This window comes from Bos indicus x Bos taurus, chromosome 7 (assembly GCF_003369695.1).
Source record: "Bos indicus x Bos taurus breed Angus x Brahman F1 hybrid chromosome 7, Bos_hybrid_MaternalHap_v2.0, whole genome shotgun sequence".
Lineage (NCBI taxonomy): Eukaryota > Metazoa > Chordata > Mammalia > Artiodactyla > Bovidae > Bos > Bos indicus x Bos taurus.
In genome coordinates, this window is record NC_040082.1 from 101,662,938 (window position 1) to 101,686,552 (window position 23,615).

The 23,615-nt window shown below is 38.6% G+C and overlaps 2 protein-coding genes across 2 annotated transcripts; both read right to left on the reverse strand.

The window, feature by feature from the left end:
• Positions 1-8,984: 8,984 nt before the first annotated feature.
• Positions 8,985-18,850, reverse strand: LOC113896455 (olfactory receptor 7A10-like). The gene is made up of 2 exons (XM_027548632.1): positions 18,817-18,850; positions 8,985-9,835 (listed from the first exon to the last, which is right to left on the reverse strand). The coding sequence occupies exons 1-2, from the start codon at positions 18,848-18,850 to the stop codon at positions 8,985-8,987; spliced, it is 885 nt and encodes a 294-aa protein (XP_027404433.1).
• A 222-nt stretch (positions 18,851-19,072) lies between these two features.
• Positions 19,073-21,445, reverse strand: LOC113896456 (olfactory receptor 7A17-like). The gene is made up of 3 exons (XM_027548633.1): positions 21,091-21,445; positions 20,625-20,805; positions 19,073-19,082 (listed from the first exon to the last, which is right to left on the reverse strand). The coding sequence occupies exons 1-3, from the start codon at positions 21,443-21,445 to the stop codon at positions 19,073-19,075; spliced, it is 546 nt and encodes a 181-aa protein (XP_027404434.1).
• Positions 21,446-23,615: the final 2,170 nt, after the last annotated feature.

Consider the following 23,615-nt stretch of genomic DNA (forward strand, 5'->3'; position numbering starts at 1 on the left):
AAAGAGAAATGAGATATTTAAAAATGAGGAAATTCAAGGAGAGGTAACTGACTCGTTAAAGAAGGGCCACTTTAAGGTAATGAGTGTCTGGAAAGGAGAAGAGAAAAAAGAAAAGTGTAGAGAGCTTACTCAAATAAATAAAGCTGAACATTTCCCAAACCTGGGCAAAGAATTGGAAATACAAGTCCATAAAGTTAAGATCATCTTATTACCTCAGTGCACAAAGACATTCTCCAGGACACAGCGTATTAAAGTTGTCAAAAATCATGAACAAAAAATCATTTAGAGGCTGAGACAGAAAAAAACAGGATTGTAGCCTTCATGAAACACTCATTAGGCTAAAAGAAGATTTCACAGCAGAAATTCTACAAGCCAGGAGGGAATGGAATGGCATTCTCAGAATTCTGGAAGATAAAAACTTTCACCCCAAAATATTCTATCCATAAAAATTATCATTAAGATATGAAGGAGAAATACTTTTTCATACAAACAAACGCTAAGGGAGTTTTGCAACACTAGACCTAACCTACAAGAAATGTAGAAAGAAGCTCTTCAACATGAAACAAAAAAGGCAAAAACACACAAAACTTTGAGTAAGGTGACAAATAGAGTCATAAAATTATAAAATACTACAGAACAGAGTTTTAAATACCTTATTATCATGAAATGTGCAAAGAGGAGAAAAAGCAGAAAACAATTATGGCTACTTCAATTAGGTAACAAGCTCACAACATAAAAAGGCAACTAAAACACAAAACGGGAAGAGGGAAACTAAGGAACCCATGTGTGCAACAAAAATAAGATGCTATCAGTGGGAAAAGGACTATTTTTACCTATGAGATGTTTACCATAAACCCATGGTGACCACAAAACATAAATCTAGACTAATGACTCAAAACATCAAAAAAGAGGAAGCTGATTAAAACAAATCATAGAAAAATGACCAAATCCAAATGGCAGACAGAAACTCAGGAAAAAGAAAAAAGGAGGGTGGGGAATAGGATAACCAGAATAGAAAAGATAAAATAGCAGTACTAAATCCTCATCTGTCAATAATCATTCTAAATGTGTTGAATGCACCTATAAAAAATACAGAGTGGATTAAAATACAACTCCCACATACATACTAAACCCAAGAGACTCTTCATGTCTAGATATAGATTTAAAATTAAGTGACAGAGAAGGATAGCCCAAGCAAATGGCAACATAAAAGCTGTAGCCATAATCATACCAGAAAAAAAGTGGATTTCAAGATAAAAGAGGAAACAAAAGACAAAAATGGACAGAATACAATGCTACAGGGGACAGTTCATCAAGAACACATAATCGTTTTTTTATTTACAAGCACCTAAAATAGGAGCACCAAACATATAAAACAATAGTTAACAGACCTAAAGGGAGAAATTGACAGTAACACAATAATAGCCCATGACTTTAACAATCCTGATATATGAATAAATATCATCCAACTAGAAAGTCAAAAAATAAGTATCAGCTAAATTAAATAGAGAAGAGAAGGCAATGGCAATCCACTCCAGTACTCTTGCCTGGAAAATCCATGGACAGAGGAGCCTGGTAGGCTGCAGTCCATGGGGTCGCTAAGAGTCGGACACGACTGAATGACTTCACTTTCACTTTTTACTTTCATACATTGGAGAAGGAAATGGCAACCCACTCCAGTGTTTTTTCCTGGAGAATCCCAGGGACAGGGAAGCCTGGTGGGCTGCCGTCTCTGGGGTCGCAGAGTCTGACACGACTGAAGCAACTTAGCAGCAGTAGCAGCAAATTAAATATAAGGCCAGATGCATTTTATATATTTATATAGAACATTCCATCCTAATGTAGAAGAATATACACTTTTTTCTCAAGTGTACATGGGGCATTCTCAAGAATAGGCCGCGTTCTGGGGACACAAAACTAGCCTCAATAAATTTAGGAAATTTTGAATCACATCAAGCTTCTCTTCCAATCACTAAGATATAAAACTAGACATTAAATAAAAGAGGAAAGATGGAAACAAAAAACAGAACTATGTGAAAACTGAAACACATGCTACTGAACAACTATGAGGTCAATAAAAATACCAAGGGAGAAATAGAAAATCACCTGAAGACAAATGAAAATAAAAATATCACATACTTAAGTCTATGAGATATACTAAAACTGACTAAGATAGAAATATTTGGCAATACAGACACAAGAAAATTTCAAGGTAAACAATTTTTATTTGCACCAGAAGAAACATCACCATATAATTTCATGTTAGCAAAACATGTCAAATTGTTTGCTTTTATAATGGCTTGCTGTGAACACCATATGATATCACTTATATGAAGAATCTAAAATATGACACAAACGTAACAAATGTCCTTATCTCTGAAACGGAAACAGACTCACAGACATAGAGAACAGACTGGCAGTTGCCAAGGGAGAGGGAGTGTAGAGGGGATGGATTGAAAGTTTGGAATTAACAGATACAAGTTATTATATTTAGCATGAATAAACAGCAAGGTCCTACACTATAGCACAGGAACTATATTCAGTATTCTGTGATAAAGCATAATTAAAAAGGATTTAAAAATAAAGCGTATCTGTGTATAACTGAATCACTTCGCTATATAGCAGAAATTGACACAACATTGTAAATCAACTATACCTCAATAAAGTATTAAAAAAAAAAAAAAGAATGGCTTGTTATGCAACAAGAGCTTACTGATACAACAGCCCAAATGAGCAGAAGTGAAGACTTTTGACATTTGGTTTGCTATCAAGACAACATAAATGACCATTTTGTTATTCAAGTTTAATTTAGATCACATTATTAAAATGTAACTCCATTAAAGTTCCCTTTCGGGGAACCAGAGGAGTTTGAAAGAAAATGAATGTGGAGAAAAACTTATGACCCTAAAACACAGGACTAGACAGGAATTCAATTGTTCTTGTGAGTCACCCTTTTATTATAAAGACTGAAGAGATTCTTTACCATAGAGAGGACATAAAATTGTTCTTATTTGTAATGTATATGCATTTCTCCTAAGTTAGTATTATGCCTAACTTAGAAAATAGGACGATATTTTTTTAGAGCAGCAGCAGAATTCATGTATAGGCAGCACTCTAAGTTTTCAACCAGAAACCAGAAGATAATCTAATAAAAGCACATAAAATAAGCCATTGAATCCTTCACTTCAACATATAAACCTCCTCTCACTTGAATATTGATTTTCCATAATTTAAGGAGTTGACATATAACAAAGATTTTGCTATATCGTATTTCATAATATTGTGATGGCCTCTGCCATACATCATCATGAATGGGCCATAGGCATGCATATGTCCTCTCCAGAAAGGAGAGGTCACATTCTTTATGTCAAATATTTATTCAAATTTGTGTTACCTATTATCCAACTGGTTTATTTAAGTGACTAATGTCATCTAAGACAACCAATGCCTTATTGATTTTCTGTTTGGACCATCTGTCCATTAATATAGTTGGGTTTATAAATTGGTACAGCCACTAAGGAAAATGGGCTTCCCTCATAGCTCAGTTGGTAAAGAATCCGCCTGCAGTGCAGGAGACCCTGGTTTGATTCCTGGGTTGGGAAGATCTGCTGCAGAAGGGATAGGCTACCCACTTCAGTATTCTTGGGCTTCCCTTGTGGCTCAGCTGGTGAAAAATCTGCCTGTAATGTGGGAGACCTGGGTTTGATCGCTGTATTGGGAAGATTTCCTGGAGAAAGGAAAGACTACCCAATCCAATATTCTGGCCTGGAGAATTCCATCAGCTGTCTACTCCATGAGGTTACAAAGTCAGACATGACTAAACGACCTTCACTCACTCACTCACTCATTCACTCTGGAAATCAGCAGGGAGGTTTCTCAATGACCTAAAAATAGAACTATTATATGACCCTGAAAATTACTCTTGGGAATAGTTATATAGTTCAGTCACTCAGTCGTGTCTGACTCTTTGCGACCCCATGAATTGCAGCACGCCAGGCCTCCCTGTCCATCACCAATTCCCGGAGTTCACCCAAACTCATGTCCATCGAGTCAGTGATGCCATCCAGCCATCTCATCCTCTGTCGTCCCCTTCTCCTCCTGCCCCCAATCCCTCCCAGCATCAGAGTCTTTTCCAATGAGTCAACTCTTCGCATGACATGGCCAAAGTACTGGAGTTTCAGCTTTAGCATCATTCCTTCCAAAGAAATCCCAGGGCTGATCTCCTTCAGAATGGACTGGTTGGATCTCCTTGCAGTCCAACGGACTCTCAAGAGTCTTCTCCAACACCACAGTTCAAAAGCATCAATTCTTCAGTGCTCAGCCTTCTTCACAGTCCAAGTCTCACATCCATACATGACCACAGGAAAAACCATAGCCTTGTCTAGACAGATCTGTGTTGCCAAAGTAATGTCTCTGCTTTTGAATATGCTGTCTAGGTTGGTCATAAATTTTCTTCCAAGGAGTAAGCATCTTTTAACTTCATGGCTGCAGTCACCATCTGCAGTGATTTTGGAGCCCAAAAAAGTAAAGTTTGATACTGTTTCCACTGTTTCCCCACCTATTTCCCGTGAAGTGATGGGACTGGATGCATCATCTTCGTTTTCTGAATGTTGAGCTTTAAGCCAACTTTTCTCTCTCCTCTTTCACTTCCATCAAGAGGTTTTTTAGTTCCTCTTCACTTTCTGCCATAAGGGTGGTGTCATCTGCATATCTGAGGTTATTGATATTTCTCCAGGCAATCTTGATTCCAGCTTGTGTTTCTTCCAGCCCAGCATTTCTCATGATGTACTCTGCATATAATTTAAATAAGCAGGGTGACAATATATAGCCTTGATGTACTCCTTTTCCTATTTGGAACCAGTCTGTTGTTCCATGTCCAGTTCTAACTGTTGCTTCCTGACCTGCATATAGCTTTCTCAAGAAGCAGGTCAGGTGGTCTGGGATTCCCATCTTTTTCAGAATTTTCCACAGTTTATTGTTTTTTTTTTTTGGCTTAGCACAGCACAACTTTATTTTACCATTTCATAAATTTTTTCTTGTGTTAAATCTTTGAAACTTTTATTTTTTTCTGTTCCATTTGTTAAGATTTTTTCCTAGCAGGAATATCATTCTATTTTATTTATTTATTTATTTATTTATTTTATTTTATTTTATTTTTAAACTTTACATAATTGTATTAGTTTTGCCAAACATCAAAATGAATCCATCACAGGTATACATGTGCTCCCCCTCCTGAACCCTCCTTCCTCCTCCCTCCCCATACCATCCCTCTGGGTCATCCCAGTGCACTAGCCCCAAGCATCCAGTATCGTGCATCGAACCTGGACTGGCATTGTGATCCACACAGTCAAAGGCTTTGGCATAGTCAATAAGGCAGAAATAGATGTTTTTTTCTCGAACTCTCTTGCTTTTTCCATGATCCAGCGGATGTTGGCAATTTGATCTTTGGTTCCTCTGCCTGTTCTTTTTTTTTTTTTTTTTTTTTTCAGTAAAATTTTTTATTTATTTTTATTTATTTTTTTAATTTTATTTTATTTTTAAACTTTACATAATTGTATCCTCTGCCTTTTCTAAAACCAGCTTGAACATCTGGAAGTTCACAGTTCACGTATTGCTGAAGCCTGGCTTGGAGAATTTTGAGCATCACTTTACTAGCATGTGAGATGAGTGCAACTGTGCAGTAGTTTGAGCATTCTTTGGCATTGCCTTTCTTTGGGATTGGAATGAAAACGGACCTTTTCCAGTCTTCTGGGAATATATACCCCCAAACTATAAAAGGACAAATTTGAAAAGATGCATGCACCCTAATGTTCATGGCAGCACTGTTTACGATAGCCAAAATATGGAAGCAACTCAAATGTCCAACAATAGACAAGTATATAAAGAATATGTGCCACAAATAAATAAACATTAATATGTATAAATAGTGAAATGTTACTCAGACATTAAAAAATGAAATTCTGCTATTTGAAGCCATGTGGATGGACCTATTATTATTAGGTTTAGTGAAATAAGTCAGAGAGAGAAAAACTAGTGTATGATATAACTTACGATGTATGGTAAATGATCATATGGAATCTTAAAAATAATACAATGAGAATATATGCAAACAGAGATATACTCACAGATACAAAACACAAACTAAAAGTTACCAGACTGTAAAGAAAATGGGGTATGAGCAAATTAGCAGTATGGGAAAAAGAGAGGATAGTTACTGTATAGGCAAGTAACAAGGATATATTGTGTAGCACAGGCAATTATAGGCATTATCTTTTATTAACTTTTAGTGAAAAATTGTTGGGGGCTGGCGTGAGGCACTCTGCCCATGGCAAAGGTCATGAGGAAGGAGACTCAACATATGCAAAGGCAGGATCGAGCCTCAGGGGTCCCCCTGGAAATTCTCGAGCATCTACCCCCATAACCAGAGCCTGCCTACTTTACTACTTTGTGCTCTCCCCTACACCTCTGACTTTATGGGGGGCTGTCCCCCACCACCTCTTTTGGAGAAGGAGTTAACTTAGAGCTTCAGTTAATAATAATTCCTGGGCATGATAGGAGTGTTTCAACCTACAAACTCCTCTGAAGGTTCTCTAGCCTGCCTGACAGGCTTGTCCGGCCACATGTGATTGCTCACAGCCTCCCAACCGTGAGAGGCACGAGATGCTTTAAACCTTCTAAAAACAGGTTCCTTAGAAAAGTTAGAAAACCATTAGTATAAGTATAGTGGGCTGATTAGAAATTGTATTGGTGAAGGGTTTTTCATTTGTTAAGCCAATGTTTGTTGCTAAGACTCCACATCCCCTGCCCTTACACACATTAATGAATATATAGAAGAAATAAGTATTAACCTTTGATATAAATCACGTTAGACCTTAAGCCAAGTAAATTCTTTCCTTAACTAAAACCCACTACACCCTCACCCTATAGGAATGTAACTTTATTTGAGTGACATCTGTTTTAAGAATAATCAACCCTGGAGAAATAAGTGTTGACTGACCACTGTCACAAGGAGAGGGTCGTAAATTGTCAGCAGGCCCCCCTGGCCAGAAGATGATGTAACACCCCTAAGACCTCTGTATACATTTGTGTGAAGCACCTGACGACTTTTGCATAACATCTCAGTGTATAAAAACAGACTCTGGAAAATAAAGAATTGGGATCAGTTCCTCGAAATACTGGTCTCCCCATGTCTCTCTCTCTCTCAAACTCTGGCTGAGTCTCCATCTGGAGCGTGGAACCTGCCATGCTTACTAATTATGCCTGGGCTTCTAAGATCCGACCAGGGAGGCCTCAGTGTCTCCTCTCCTTCGGGAGAATGGAAGGATGCCTGTGGCCTACGTACGTGGTGCAAGCTTCTTGTCTTGAAGTTTTATTGGTCTCCCGCGTAAACCAAGCTACTCCGCCTCTTTTCTCCACTGAATTTTCCTACTGAGCTATCCTCATTCTATTACTCTTTATATCTTTGATGAATATTTAAATAGTCGCTGACTCCTTCTCCCCTTTGAATACCCTGGATCAGCTGGGGCTGGACCCCAGCAAAAAATAATCTGTAAAAATACTGAATCAGTGTGTTATGCACCTGAAATAAATAAGACATTGTGAATCAACTCTACTTCAGATTTAAAAATCAGGGGAAAAGTTCCAAAAGTGCATTGCCTTGGGGATACCACATGGATACAGGCATTTGATTATCTATTTTTGCCATTAACTATGATAGGTATGGGGCTTCCCAGGTGGTTCAGTGGGTAAATAATCTGCTTGCAATGCCAGAGACCCAGGAAACACAGGTTCAATCCCTGGACTGGGAATATCCCCTGGAGGAAGGCATGGAAACCCACTCTAGTATTCTTGCCTGGAAAATTCCATGGACAGAGGAATTTTGGCAGACTACAGTCCATAGAGTCACAAAGAGTCAGACACAAATGAAGCAACCGAGCATGCATGCACACACATGGTAGATATGTGAACAAGATAATAGGAACCTAAAGAGGAGAAAACAATTAAATTGCATGTTACAAATGACATTAAATTTTAAAAGTCTAGAATATCAGGAAAAAGAGTGAAGGTAGTTATATACAAAGAAATGATACAAACAAAAATCAAATCTGTTGTATGAGATTTTAATCTTTACAAATACATGAACAGACATAAATGCTTAGAGTAGTTTTTCTTCATAGCAGAACTACAACTCATGACTATTCTTTATACAAACAACAAAAAAGTCATTGATGCTATATGTTTTATTTGAGAACAAATATTTTTTTTTCTTTTTTAATAAATTAATTTTAGTTGGAGGATAATTACTTTATGAAATTGTGATAGTTTTGCCATACATCAACATGAATCAGCCACAGGTGCAATATGTACCCCCATCCTGAACCCCTTCCCACCTCCCTCCCCATTGAAACATGCATATTACCATATGTAAAACAGATGATCAGAGAATAAATTATTTTAAGAAGGATTTCTCAGGTGGCGCTAGTGGTAAAGAACCTGCAGGTAAGACATAAGAGATGCAGGTTAGATCCCTGGGTCCGGAAGATCCCATGGAGGAAGGCACAGCAATCCACTCCAGTATTCTTGCCTAGAGAATCCCATGGACAGAGGATCCTGGCAGGCTATAGTCCATAGGGTCACAAACAGTTGGACTTGACTACAGTGACTTAGCATGCATGCAATTTTAAGAAATTCATCTAGCTGTATGAAAAAAGGATTAATTCCCAAATTATCCAGATCCAAGGCTAAGAATAAATCTGAGAAAGTGGGAAAACCATAAAATGAAAAAAAAAATGTTTGAATTATGAGAGATATCACAAGCTTTAACTAAGGTATATAAATCGTATGGAGAAGCTGAAGTCAAAAAAAGGAAAATTTCAGGAAATAAATTGAAAGAGCAAGTTCAACTTCCACAGCCTGATCAAAGCCTGGCAATTTATGATTCTGAGGCCTTTCTTCAGCCCAGGTGAATTACGTTTTTTTATAGCTCACAATTGAAATAACGCTCTCAGGGCTCTCTTAATGTCTCTGTTCCTCAGACTGTAGATGAAGGGGTTCAGCATGGATGTGACCATGGTGTACATCACTGAGGCTGTTGCACTTGAGTGTGGGTTGTGGGGAGCAGCAGAGCTAAGATACACTCCTAAGCATGTACAGTAAAATAAGAAGACGACTGAGAGGTGAGATGCACAGGTGGAGAATGCTTTATACTTCCCCTGAGCTGATGAGATTCTACATATTGAGGAAGCTATCTTGCAGTAAGTGTAAAGGATAGCAGCAAGTGGAACACCACCCAGAAGCCCAGCTGCACAATTCATCACCAGTTCATTAAGAAAGTTGTTAGAACACGCAAGTTGAATCAACTGCTTGAGTTCACAGAAATAGTGAGGGATTTCCACCTCTCTGCAGAAGGACAGTGTCAATACCATTAAGGTTTCTAACAAGGAATGTAGGACACTAATGATACAGCTAACCAAAACCAGAATTCCACAGTGTTGTGGGTTCATGATGACTGTATAGTGAAGGGGGTGGCAGATGGCCACAAAGCGGTCGTAAGCCATCACAGTCAGGAGGAAGTCATCCAACCCTGCAAACAGCATGAAAAAATACATCTGAATCATACAGCCTTCATAGGTTATAATGTGGCTCTGTGTCTGGGTGTTACACAGCATCTTTGGGGTGATGGTGGAGGTGATACAGATGTCTACAAAGGATAGGTTGGAGAGGAGGAAGTACATGGGGGTGTGGAGGTGGGGGTCTGAGCTGACGGCCAGGATGATGAGCAGGTTTCCAAACACAGTGATCAGGTACATGGAGAGGTACCATGGGCTGAAGGTAACTATGAGAAAAGGGGAAAATAACATGACTGATTTTTACACAATCAGATATTACTCACATTGTTGAAGGGCTGCCATTTATAATCACTTATCAAAATATTAATTTCAAAAATTTGTTTATGAATTCAGTCCCCTTGGCGGAATTTCTTATGTAATCTTTTATTAGCAAGCTTGTTCAGCTTTCAGCATTTTCCCTGGCAAGTCAAATATTTCTCATATTGAAGGGTAATTTTTTTTCATTTTTTCAGGCCATTTAAATTGCATGCTGACAATGTTCCAGGTGCTGTCTAGTCAATGAGTATGGGGAGCTTAAAAATAATAAAATAGAAAGCCCAGAGATAAATCCACGCACATATGGACACCTTATCTTCGACAAAGGAGGCAAGAATATACAATGGATTAAAGACAATCTCTTTAACAAGTGGTGCTGGGAAATCTGGTCAACCACTTGTAAAAGAATGAAACTGGACCACTTTCTAACACCATACACAAAAATAAACTCAAAATGGATTAAAGATCTAAACGTAAGACCAGAAACTATAAAACTCCTAGAGGAGAACATAGGCAAAACACTCTCCGACATACATCACAGCAGGATCCTCTATGACCCACCTCCCAGAATATTGGAAATAAAAGCAAAAATAAACAAATGGGACCTAATTAACCTTAAAAGCTTCTGCACATCAAAGGAAACTATTAGCAAGGTGAAAAGACAGCCTTCAGAATGGGAGAAAATAATAGCAAATGAAGCAACGGACAAACAACTAATCTCAAAAATATACAAGCAACTCCTACAGCTCAACTCCAGAAAAATAAACGACCCAATCAAAAAATGGGCCAAAGAACTAAATAGACATTTCTCCAAAGAAGACATACAGATGGCTAACAAACACATGAAAAGATGCTCAACATTACTCATTATCAGAGAAATGCAAATCAAAACCACTATGAGGTACCATTTCACACCAGTCAGAATGGCTGCGATCCAAAAGTCTACAAATAATAAATGCTGGAGAGGGTGTGGAGAAAAGGGAACCCTTTTACACTGTTGGTGGGAATGCAAACTAGTACAGCCACTATGGAGAACAGTGTGGAGATTCCTTAAAAAACTGGAAATAGAACTGCCTTATGATCCAGCAACCCCACTGCTGGGCATACACACTGAGGAAACCAGAAGGGAAAGAGACACGTGTACCCCAATGTTCATCGCAGCACTGTTTATAATAGCCAAGACATGGAAGCAACCTAGATGTCCATCAGCAGATGAATGGATAAGAAAGCTGTGGTACATATACACAATGGAGTATTACTCAGCCATTAAAAGAATACATTTGAATCAGTTCTAATTAGGTGGATGAAACTGGAGCCTATTATACAGAGTGAAGTAAGCCAGAAGGAAAAACATAAATACAGTATACTAACGCATATATATGGAATTTAGAAAGATGGTAACAATAACCCGGTGTACGAGACAGCAAAAGAGACACTGATGTATAGAACAGTCTTATGGACTCTGTGGGAGAGGGAGAGGGTGGGAAGATTTGGGAGAATGGCAATGAAACATGTAAAATATCATGTAGGAAACGAGTTGCCAGTCCAGGATCGATGCATGATGCTGGATGCTGGGGGCTGGTGCACTGGGACGGCCCAGAGGGATGGTATGGGGAGGGAGGAGGGAGGAGGGTTCGGGATGGGGAGCACATGTATACCTGTGGCGGATTCATTTTGATATTTGGCAAAACTAATACAATTATGTAAAGTTTAAAAAAAAAATAAAAAATAAAAAGTATTGAATGTGAAAAAAAAAAAAAAAAATTCTTACTATCCATCTACAGAGAAATATCCAGAGAATTAAAAAAAAAAAAGGTATGTATATCTTCTCAGACCGTGATAGATGCTATGAAGAAAATGAAAGCAGGTATAAGAGAATGAGTAAAGAAGGGGTGCTATTTTTTATGGATGTTCATGCTAAGGCTTGAAAACTTGAAAAACAAGGTGACATTTCCATGAACATATCAGATGAAATGTGTGCCAGGCAGGGAGAACAGCAGTGCAAAGAGAGGTACTTCTTTAAGATGTGCGGTATGGGAAAGGTAATGGGCAGGAGGGAAAGTGAGGAGAGATGATGTCATAGGGTGCTGAGGAGCAAGGTGGCCTCCCTGCTGCTGCTGAAACATCAAATATCAAGGAGTCCCTTATATACATTACGTATTTTTAGAACCTTAGGAAATTGTTGCAAAGTTGGCTTGTAAGTACTAATGAATCCTTTCTGTCAGTTGAGTTTAGAGCCCTGTTATAAGATTCACCTTGGAATATATGTGCTCAGTACTCCTATTTGGAGGACTTCACACACTTCACAGGGCATGAAAACACACACACACAGTAGAATCTTCTTTCCTATGCTGTGTAACTTCCACGTCTTTTTCACCCCTAACTACCCTTATTAAGTTAGATGTTGATATAACTCAAGATGATCATGGCAAATTATCTAGAAATGGCATCCAGAAATTCCAGTTTGTAAATTTTCCAACATTCCAAGATAGCTCTACAGGTAAAGAATCTGCCTGCAATGCAGGGGACACAAAAGACCCAAGTTTGATCCCTGGGTCAGGAAGATCCTTTGGAGAAGGGCATGGCAACCCACTCCAGTATTCTTACCTAGAGAATCCCATGGACAGAGGAGCCTGGTGGGTTACAGTCCATAGGCTTGCAAAGAATTATACACAACTGAAACAACTGAACACAGAACCAATAAACTTGGAGCTCTGTTTTTATATAGCCAGTTTATGTTTTCTATTAAACTTATGTTGAAAATGTATTACATAAACTCATGTTTTTGTTCAGTCGATAAGTCATGTATGATTCTTTCCATGGACTGTAGCACATCAGACTTCCCTGTCCTTCACTATCTCCTAGAGTTTTCTCGCATTCATGTCCATTGAGTCTGTGATGCTATATGCTTGTGTGTGTGTGTATACACACATATATATATGATTTTCATTCTCAAATATATATATATATATATATATATATATATATATATATATATATATACTTCCTCCTTAGTGGTTCAATGGTTAAGAATCTGGCTGTCAATGCAGGGGTCACAGGTTCAATCCCTGGTCCAGGAAGATTCCACATACTGCCAGATAACTAAGCCCATGCATGGTAACTACTGAGCCAGAGTGCCCTAAAGCCCGTGCTCCCCCAAACAGAAACCACCACAATGAGAAGTCTGCACAGTGCATCTAGAAAGCGCCCCCTGCTTGCCCAACTAGAGAAAAGCCCACACATCAATGAAGACACAGCACAGGCAAAAATAAATAAATAAATAAAACTGAAAAATGATGTGTGTATGTATCAAAGGACAGAGACGGAAACTGGACAGAAGAGAAAAGAAAAATCTAATAAACTCAAATGGTCCCTGACAGATTGTGGTAAAGAAAACCTTCTTTGGTTCTGGTGACATTTCATGTGCTTCTATACTCCCTTGAGAATAAAAAAATAAAAAAAAAAAGGCAAAATGGCTGTCTGGGGAGGCCTTAAAAATAGCTGTGAAAAGAAGAGAAGTGAAGAGCAAAGGAGAAAAGGAAAGATATAAGCATCTGAATGCAGAGTTCCAAAGAATAGCAAGAAGAGATAAGAAAGTCTTCCTCAGCGATCAGTGTAAAGAAATAGAGGAAAACAACAGAATGGGAAAGACTAGAGATTTCTTCCAGAAAATTAGAGATACCAAGGGAACATTTCATGCAAAGATGGGCTCAATAAAGGACAGAAATGGTATGGACCTAACAAAAGCAGAAGATATTAAGAAGAGGTGGCAAGAATACACAGAAGAACTGTACAAAAAAGATCTTCACAGCCAAGATAATCACGATGGTGTGATAACTCACCTAGAGCCAGACATCCTGGAATGTGAAGTCAAGTGGGCCTTAGAAAGAATCACTATGAACAAAGCTAGTGGAGGTGATGGAATTCCAGTTGAGGTATTTCAAATCCTGAAAGATGATGTTGTGAAAGTGCTGCTTTCAATATACCAGCAAGTGTGGAAAACTCAGCAGTGGCCACAGGACTGGAAAAGTTCAGTTTTCATTCCAATCCCAAAGAAAGGCAATGCCAAAGAATGCTCAAACTACTGCGGAATTGCACTCATGTCACACGCTAGTAAAGTAATGCTCAAAATTCTCCAAGCTAGGCTTCAGCAGTATGTGAACCATGAACTTCCAGATGTTCAAGCTGGTTTTAGAAAAGGCAGAGGAACCAGAGATCAAAATGCCAACATCCGCTGGATAAATCGAAAAAGCAAGAGAGTTCCAGGAAAGCATCTATTTCTGCTTTATTGACTATGCCAAAGCCTTTGACTGTGTGGATCACAATAAACTGTGGAAAATTCTGAAAGAGATGGGACTAGCAGAACACCTGACCTGCCTCTTGAGAAACCTATATGCACATCAGGAAGCAACAGTTAGAACTGGACATGGAACAACAGACTGGTTCCAAATAGGAAAAGGAGTACGTCAAAGCTGTATATTGTCACCGTGCTTGTTTAACTTCTATGCAGAGTACATCATGAGAAACCCTGGGCTGGAAGAAGCACAAGCTGGAATCAAGATTGCCTGGAGAAATATCAATAACCTCAGATATGCAGATGACACCACCCTTATGGCAGAAAGTGAAGAGGAACTAAAAAGCCTCTTGAAAGTGAAAGAGGAGAGAGAAAAGTTGGCTTAAAGCTCAACATTCAGAAAACGAATATCATGGTATCTGGTCCCATCACTTAATGGCAAATAGATGGGGCAACAGTGGAAACAGTGGCTGAATTTATTTTTCTGGGCTCCAAAATGACTGTAGATGGTGATTGCAGCCATGAAATTAAAAGACGCTTACTCCTTGGAAGGAAATTATGACCAGCCTAGACAGCATATTCAGAAGCAGAGACTTACTTTGCCAACCAAGGTCCATCTAGTCAAGGCTATTGTTTTTCCAGTGGTCATGTATGAATGTGAGAGTTGGACTGTGAAGAAATCTGAGTGCTGAAAAATTAATGCTTTTGAACTGTGGTGTTGGAGAAGACTCTTGAGGGTCCCTTGGACTGCAAGGAGATCCATCCTAAAGGAGATCAGTCCTGGGTGTTCATTGGAAGGACTGATGTAGAAGCTGAAACTCCAATACTTTGGCCACCTGATGCCAAGGGCTGATTCATTTGAAAAGACCCTGATGCTGGGAAAGATTGAGGGCAGCAGGAGAATGGGACAACAGAGGATGAGATGGTTGGATGCCATCTCAATGGACCCACTCAATGGACATGGGTTTGGGTGGACTCCAAGAGTTGGTGATAGAAAGGGAGGCCTGGTATGCTGTGATTCATGGGGTTGCAAAGTCAGACATGACTGAGCAACTGAACTGAATACTCCCTTGATGCACAGGAAAAATGATTAAAAAAAAAAGAATACACTTACCCAAAAGATAAAGTAGTCATGTCTATGCTATAAAACGTTTGCAGATTATACCACTCAAGATAAAAATGAGTAAAGGCAAAAAAACAACGCTTGTAAAAGGATGTATATAAAGTACAATACATAATGTAAAATGAATGTTGGCCACTTTTAATGTGGTATCCTGTGCTTAGTCACTTTAGTCATGTCTGACTCTTTGCAAACCCATGGACTGTAACCCTCTAGGCTCCTCTGTGCATGGGATTCTCCAGACAGTCTTTTGGACTCTGTGGGAGAGAGAGAGGGTGGGATGATTTGGGAGAATGGCATTGAAACATGTATAATATCATATATGAAACAGGTCACCAGTCCAGGTTCGATGCACGATACTGGATGCTTGGGGCTGGTGCACTGGGATGACCCAGAGGGATGGTACAGGGAGGGAGGATGGAGGAGGGTTCAGGATGGGGAATACATGTATACCTGTGGCGGATTCATGTTGATATATGGCAAAACCAATACAATATTGTAAAGTTAAAAAAGAAAAAAAGAAAAGTGAAGAAAAAAAAAAAGAATACTGGAGTGGCTTGCCATTTCCTCCTCCAGGGGATCTTCCTGACCCAGGGATCTAACCCACAATTCATGTCTCCTGCATTGGCAGGCAGGTTCTTTACCACTAGTGCCACCTGGAAAGCCCATCTGTAAGATGAGGCAGCAAAACCTGTTTTTCCTGTGCCTGTTTTATATTTTTTTGTTTAATTGTTTTTATGTGGCCTGATAGCAGACTAGGCAGTCCTCTTTCTCTCTTTTCGTATGTGGCCCCTTCTCTTTGCTATCCTTGGGTTTTCACCATTTTTCTGTTAATTCTTGTATGCACACTTTGGTCCTAGTTTGCCCAACCATCAGTGACCTCCAAGGTCCATACACATAAGATATACACGTCATGATGATTCCAACCTTCTGAGTAACATTCTTCATATTAGTTACCTGAGACATTGTGTTATTCGTACATTTCTTTCATTGTACTCATCTTCTCAATGAACACAGAATCCAAGCAGACAAAGACTTCACCTGTTATGTTCAACTTTGTATTTTAACCATGTGTGAATATATATGTGCTTGTACAAAAATGAATTTTAAAAAAATGAAAAATTGGGGAAAGGAGAATGAAACCAGGTTAAATAGTATGGTTTCAAGACAATTTTAGCAAACAAAATTGAATGGAGCATTCAAAACTAATTGTATAAGAAATATAATAGCAATAACTTATGGGTTTTCCTTATGGTTCAACTGGTAAAGAATCCACCTGCAATGCGGGAGACCTGGATTTGATTACTGAGTTAGGAAGATCCCTTGGAGAAGGGAATGGCTACCCACTCCAGTATTCTGGCATGGAGAATGCCATAGACTGTATGCATAGTCCATAGGTCGCAAAAAGTCAACATGATTGAGTGACTTTTTGACTCATGATATAAAAATGGATTAATTAAGTTGACAAAGACCTAGATATCAAATAACATAAAACATAATCCTCCTAGAATGATCTGGTATATAGCATATTCTCAGTTATTTGATGGATACATTAGGACTTAGGTTTCTATTTATGGACATTTAATATGTGGTAAGGTTGTATTTCATTTTATTTGGAAGAAGTGAATTGTTGATAAAATTAAACACAAGTGTCTATTTATTTTACCAAGTCTGTAGTTTCCTACCCCAAAACATCTTGCAAAAAATTAGAAAGATTATGACCTCAGTGTAAGTGTAACAGAGACTTCATAGATAAACATCTTGCAATATACCTATAAAGTTTTTGCATGCGCAAAATCCTGATAAATAAGTCAAGATACTCAGAAGTAAGATGATAGACATTTTTAACTAGAGAGAATTTTTTTAATTTATGCCCAAAAGCATGTAATTAAAGTCAGTTCAAAAACAGTCTTTTGTAAAAATTATTTGAAATATTGATATTGATAGAAAAATGGACATATAATATGTGGGTACATAATAATAATACCAGGCAAATCAAAATCATGACCAAGCATAAAAATCTTTGCTTGAACTCAGTATATAGTTTAAGAGAACAACAAAAAATATTTTTCATACCATTGTTCTGGGATAAACTTAAAGGCCTTTCAGATTTTGGGGTAAGAATAATTACCCCTAAATGTGCTAGTAGCAGTAAAGAAGCAGTCTCTGATAAACAATCTGAAGATAGCTATTAATAGTTAAACTAAAAATATTCTTTTTCACTTTAAATCAATTTTTATTTCAATAATGAGTAAGATTTTTTCCATTAGGAATTTAAATGCTTTCAGGCTGACAAACATCTTTAACAATTACCATAGTCAAGAATATATCCAAAGTGGACAGTACAAACAAGATGTTAATTTTTGGGAACTACCCTAGCAGTCTGGTAGTTAAGACTTCATGCATAATACAGAAAGAGAAGTTTTAAAATAATCTAAGAATTTATGGCAAAAGAAATGTTAACTTGAGTGAGACTAGGTCAAGTAGAGTAGTTTTAAAACAACTGTATGTAACAAAATGGAATGAAAATCTATGCTATATAAAAATGTGAAATAGTAACAATTTAACAAAATCAACATGGATCATTAATATAAAGTTAAGTTGCCAATGACTTGGAAAAAAAGAATGAAACAGAATGACTTTTTAAATGTAGGGAAAAAGCAGTATTTAAGTTATAATTTCACCTTATATGAATAGTTGTGGATTTCAGTGTACCCTGGTGGCTCAGATAGAAAAGAATCTGCCTGCAATGCAGGAGACCTGGGTTCAGTTCCTGGGTCAGGAAGATCTCCTGGAGAAGGGAATGGCAACCCACCCCAGTATTCTTGCCTGGAGAATTCCATGGACAGAGGAGTCCATGGGGTCACAAAGAGTCTGGCATGACTGAATGACTTCACTTTCAAATTTCACAGAAGGTATAGTGAACATTAGTCAAATGATAAACAAGAATGCCTTCCAAATGATGGTTTGATGTGAAGCAACTTTTAAACATAGGTCTAATCAAAAGGAGCAATTAGGCATTTCCCTGGTGGTCCAGTGGTTAAGAATTAGCACTTCCATTGCAGGGGGCACAAGTTCCATCCCTGGTCAGGGAACAAAGATCCCATATGCCATGTAGGGTGGCCAAAAATAAATAAATAAAGGAGCAATTAGAAATAGCAGAGATGTAAATGCATGTTGGAAAAACTGTAATCAGTGATTTATTAGCACAAAGGATACAGAACTTTCAACTTCATTTTTGTCTAAAACAGTGATCGGCAAGTGGAGAATATTAAACTGACAGCTCAGTTTCTTTCAGAAAAAAAAAATTTTTAATAAAAACAAATATATAGTGATGCATGTACATGGAATCTAGAAAAATGGCACTGAGGAACCTTTTTGTTGGGCAGGAATAGAGACACAGACGTCGGGAAAAGACATATGGACACAGGTAGGGGGGAGAAGGGGGATGAATTTGGAGATTGGGACTGACGCAGGTGCACTGCCATGTGTAAAACAGATAGCTAGTGAGGACCTACTGTGCCGCACAGGGAGCTCAGCTCGGTGCTCCATGATGACCTAGATAGATGGGATGGGGGATGGAAGGGAGGCCCAAGAGGGAGGGGATGTATGTATACATACAGCTGATTCACTTCATAGCACTACAAAAACTAACACAATGTGGTAAAACAACTATACACCAATAAATAAATAAATAGAAGGCAATGGAGAATATACAATATGATTAATTGAGAAATTTGACCACACCAAATTCATATATATTCACAATTCCCCTCAAACACATCTATACATAAATAAAGAACAAAATGACAAACAACCAGTATGAGGGGGTAGTGGTAACCTCCAACTGTTTATTTGAAAGATCATAATTATAAACACAGAGAAGGCAATGGCAACCCACTCCAGTACTCTTGTCTGGAGAATCCCAGGGATGGGGGAGCCTGGTGGGCTGCCATCTATGGGGTTGCACAGAGTCGGACAAGATGAAGCAGCAGCAGCAATTATAAACAAGAATAGAAATTCTCCAGTTCTATTCTACCAAGGAAAGGAGTCACAAAGATAATTTGAGATACAGAAAGTAAATAGTTATCAAATCCACTTACATATTCAAGCATCACAAGTAATGGAATAAATAATTCAAGTTCATTAGCATTCCTCTTTATGCAAATTAATTATTTTCCTTCCTTTGTTTTCCCCATAAAAAATGCTGTGAAATACATGTCTCTTGCAACTGCTGTTGCAAGGATGTGTTTGCAGGCCTTCTTTGGTGTGGACCTTTCTCATCAATAAGGAAATATAGTCAAATATGCCCTATATTGAAAGTTCGAAAAAAATGCCTTCACTTCATTTTATGTCCCTCCAGTTAACACCTTACCTCTTTCTTCCAGTGAATTAGTAACATACTTGGATATACATTCTATTATATTCTGCCTGGAAGCCCTTTATGTCTCTCTTCCCTTTTGTAATTGGGCTTTATTTCCTGTCATTTAATTGTCATCATTGAGCATTGCCTTACTGAGTTCTCTTTTTAGCATCTAAAAAATACTTTGATATTTCAATCAAACAAGCAAACCACCACAATGTTCTTTGGACTCTGGGATAGACTGAATTATTTTTCAAGTGTCCTCAGGCAAATATTCTTGATTTTCATTCTCTATGACCTGTTCCTGCAGTGTCTTTTGGGTTCTTGGACTCACCAGCATGGGAACTCTGAGAGGTAGTTCTCTAGGCAGAAGTCTGAATCCCTTCCTGGATGGTTGATGATGGAGACTGAAGCTCTGTGTGCAGATGAGACAGCAGGAAGGGTTAAACTATCGAAATTTGAGCCAGACTTAGGACTCCGAAAGCAACAACTGTGTCTCATCCACACCCAAGTTGTACAAGCTCAGGGACCACAGCAGAGGAGATATTTACAGCTCTCTCTGTCTGCTCATTATGTACATTTCTCTCATTTTACAATGGCCTGTAAGCACATGAATTCCCTATAGAACTTGGTCTGGACAGAAAGAAATTTTTCCTGCTGATTCTCTGTTCTCAAGAGATCAGGTTATAAGCCAGGAGAATTCAGATCTATTGGGCTTCCCTGATGGCTGAGCGAGTAAAGAATCCACCTGCAATTCAGGAGACATAGGAGATATGGGTTCGATTCCTGGTTCAGGGAGATCCCCTAGAGGAGGGCATTGCGACCCACTCTAGTATACTTGCCTGGGAAATCCTATGGACAGAGCCTGACGGGTTACAGTCTAAAAGGTCACAAAGAGTTGGACATGACTGAGCGGCTAAGCACTTCTTAAGACCTATGCCAATAGGACCTTTTATGATTAACTTTCTAAAGAGTTTTTTCAGACCCTTCTTTAAGTCTTTATTTCTCAGACTATAGATGAAGGGGTTCAGCATGGGTGTGACCACAGTGTACATCACCGAGGCTGTTGCACTTGAGTGGAAGCTGTGGGTACCAGCAGAGCTGAGGTACACTCCTAAACCTGTACAATAAAATAAGGAGACAACTGAGAGGTGAGACGCACAGGTGGAAAATGCTTTATACTTCCCCTGAGATGATGAGATTCTGCCTATGGAAGAAACTATCCTAGAGTAAGAGTGAAGAATACACGTGAAGGAACCCCCAGCCAGGAACACAGCTCCAGAATACATCACCACATTATTGAGAAAGGTGTCAGAACTGGCAAGTTGGATCATCTGATTGAGTTCACAGAAAAAGTGGGGGATTTCTAAGAAGGTACAGAATGACAGTCTCAACAAACTTAAGCTTTCTAACAAGGAATGCAGGACACTGATGACCCAGGACACCAGCACCAACAGTTCACAGACCTGGGGGTTCATGATGACCGTGTAGTGCAGGGGGTGGCAGATGGCCATGAAGCGATCATAGGCCATCACTGTTAGAAGCAAGATGTCCAGTCCTGCAAAGAGTGTGAAAAAATACATCTGGGTGATGCAGCCTTCATAGGTTATGACTTTTCTCTGTGTCTGGATATTCCACAGCATCTTTGGGATGGTGGTTGAGGTGAAGCAGATGTCTACAAAGGACAGGTTGGAGAGGAAGAAGTACATGGGGGTGTGCAGGTGGGAGTCTGAGCTGACGGCCAGGATGATGAGCAAGTTTCCAAATACAGTGATCAGGTACATGGAGAGGAAAAGACCAAATATGAAGTGTTGCAATTTTAATTCCTCTGAGACTCCCAGAAGAAGAAATTGTGAAACTCCTGTTAGGTTTCTTATTGCCATGTGTTGATGGTGACTATAGAAAAATAGGGAAATAGCATGATTTATTTTCACACAAAAGCATCATTACTCATGTGGTAGAAATGCTACCATTTATATTTTGCCATCAATAATTGCTTTCAGCATTTTGTTCATGGATTTTGTGCACTTGAAGGAATCTCCTGTGTCATCTCTAGTTAGCAAAGTTGTCTCATGGTCAGTTTCCCCCAACATGTTATGTATTTTACATAACATGTATTTACTACAATTTTAATGAGAAATTCTTTCATACACTTGAGGAATATAAATTGAATTGTGACAATATTCGAGATACTATCTATGCAGGGAGTTAGGGTGTTGGAAAACAAAAGCTCATAAAATCTGGTTGTGCAGAGAGAATATAAACAAATAAAAAGTTACATAGAAATTTAAATGTATATATAACATGTCTTATGCTTATGGGTCTCTTAAAAAGAGACTCATAAAATAAAAAGAAAAGAAAGCTGGCATAAAAGCAAGGGTGAAAAGGAAATACTATTTTAGGCCTGTTTAGACAAGAACTGCAAACAAGATGTTATTTGAACAGACTTCAAAGAAGGGTGACTGTCATGAACAGACTTGGGGGAGGGTGTCCTTACAAGGGAGCAACTAGTGCACAGGCCCTGAGGAGAATGCTTGCTTAAGATGACCAAGTTGATAAAAGGAAGCCAATCTGGTGAGAGAAAATGAGCAGGAGGATTAGTGAGGAGAGATATTGTCAGAGAAGGTTGAAAAATTATGTAGCCTCCGTGTTACTGCTGAACCTTCAAATCATGAAGCCCACATGTGTCTTTAGTGCTTTCAGTCAGTTCAGTTCAGTCACTCAGTCATGTCCGACTCTTTGCGACCCGATGAATCGCAGCACACCAGGCCTCCCTGTCCATCACCAATTCCCGGAGTTCACTGAGACTCACGTCCATCGAGTCAGTGATGCCATCCAGCCATCTCATCCTCTGCCGTCCCCTTCTCCTCCTGCCCCCAATCCCTCCCAGCATCAGAGTCTTTTCCAATGAGTCAACTCTTCGCATGAGGTGGCCAAAGTACTGGAGTTTCAGCTTTAGCATCACTCCTTCCAAAGAAATCCCAGGGCTGATCTCCTTCAGAATGGACTGGTTGGATCTCCTTGCAGTCCAAAGGACTCTCAAGAGTCTTCTCCAACACCACAGTTCAAAAGCATCAATTCTTTGGAGTTCAGCTTTCTTCACAATCCAACTCTCACACCCATACATGACCACTGGAAAAACCATAGCCTTGACTAGACGGACCTTTGTTGGCAAAGTAATGTCTCTGCTTTTCAATATGCTATCTAGGTTGGTCATAAATTTTCTTCAGTGCTTTAGGAAACTCCATATTTTAAAAAGCCTATATGACTTATCTCACTTATCATAATGGCTTCAAGTTCCAACCATGTTGTTGCTAATGGCAAGATTTCATTCTTTTCCTAGGAACTGGTATATAGTTGATCTAAACTCTTTATTAGTTTCAGGTGTACAACATAGTGATTTGATATGTTTATAGATTATACTCCATTTAAAAGTATTACAAAATATTGGTTATACTCTGCCTATTACAGATTTATATCTTGTTTTGTTTTATTTCTTTATTATTTTTTTAAATTATTTATTTATTTATTTTGGCTGTCCTGGGTCTTCATTGCCATGCAGGCTTTTATGATAAGTGAAATAAGTCAGACAGAGACAAACACACACTTGTGACATCTTGCTTATATGTGGAATCAAAAAAACAAAACAAAACAAAACAAAGCCGAAAGCCAAAAGCCAAGCTCATAGACAGAGAGAACAGATTGTGGCTGCCAGAGGCAGGAGCAGGGAGTGGGAGAGGGTAAACTAGATGAAAGGGGTCAAATGTACACACTTCCAGTTATAAGATAAATAAGTCATGGGGCTATAATACACAGTATTGTGACAATAGTTAATAATACTGCATTGCATATTTGAAAGTACACTTGGTGATTTGTACTAAATAGACTCATTTTGAAAACCATTTCACAATATATATAAATATTGAATCATTATGCATAAACCTGAAACTAATA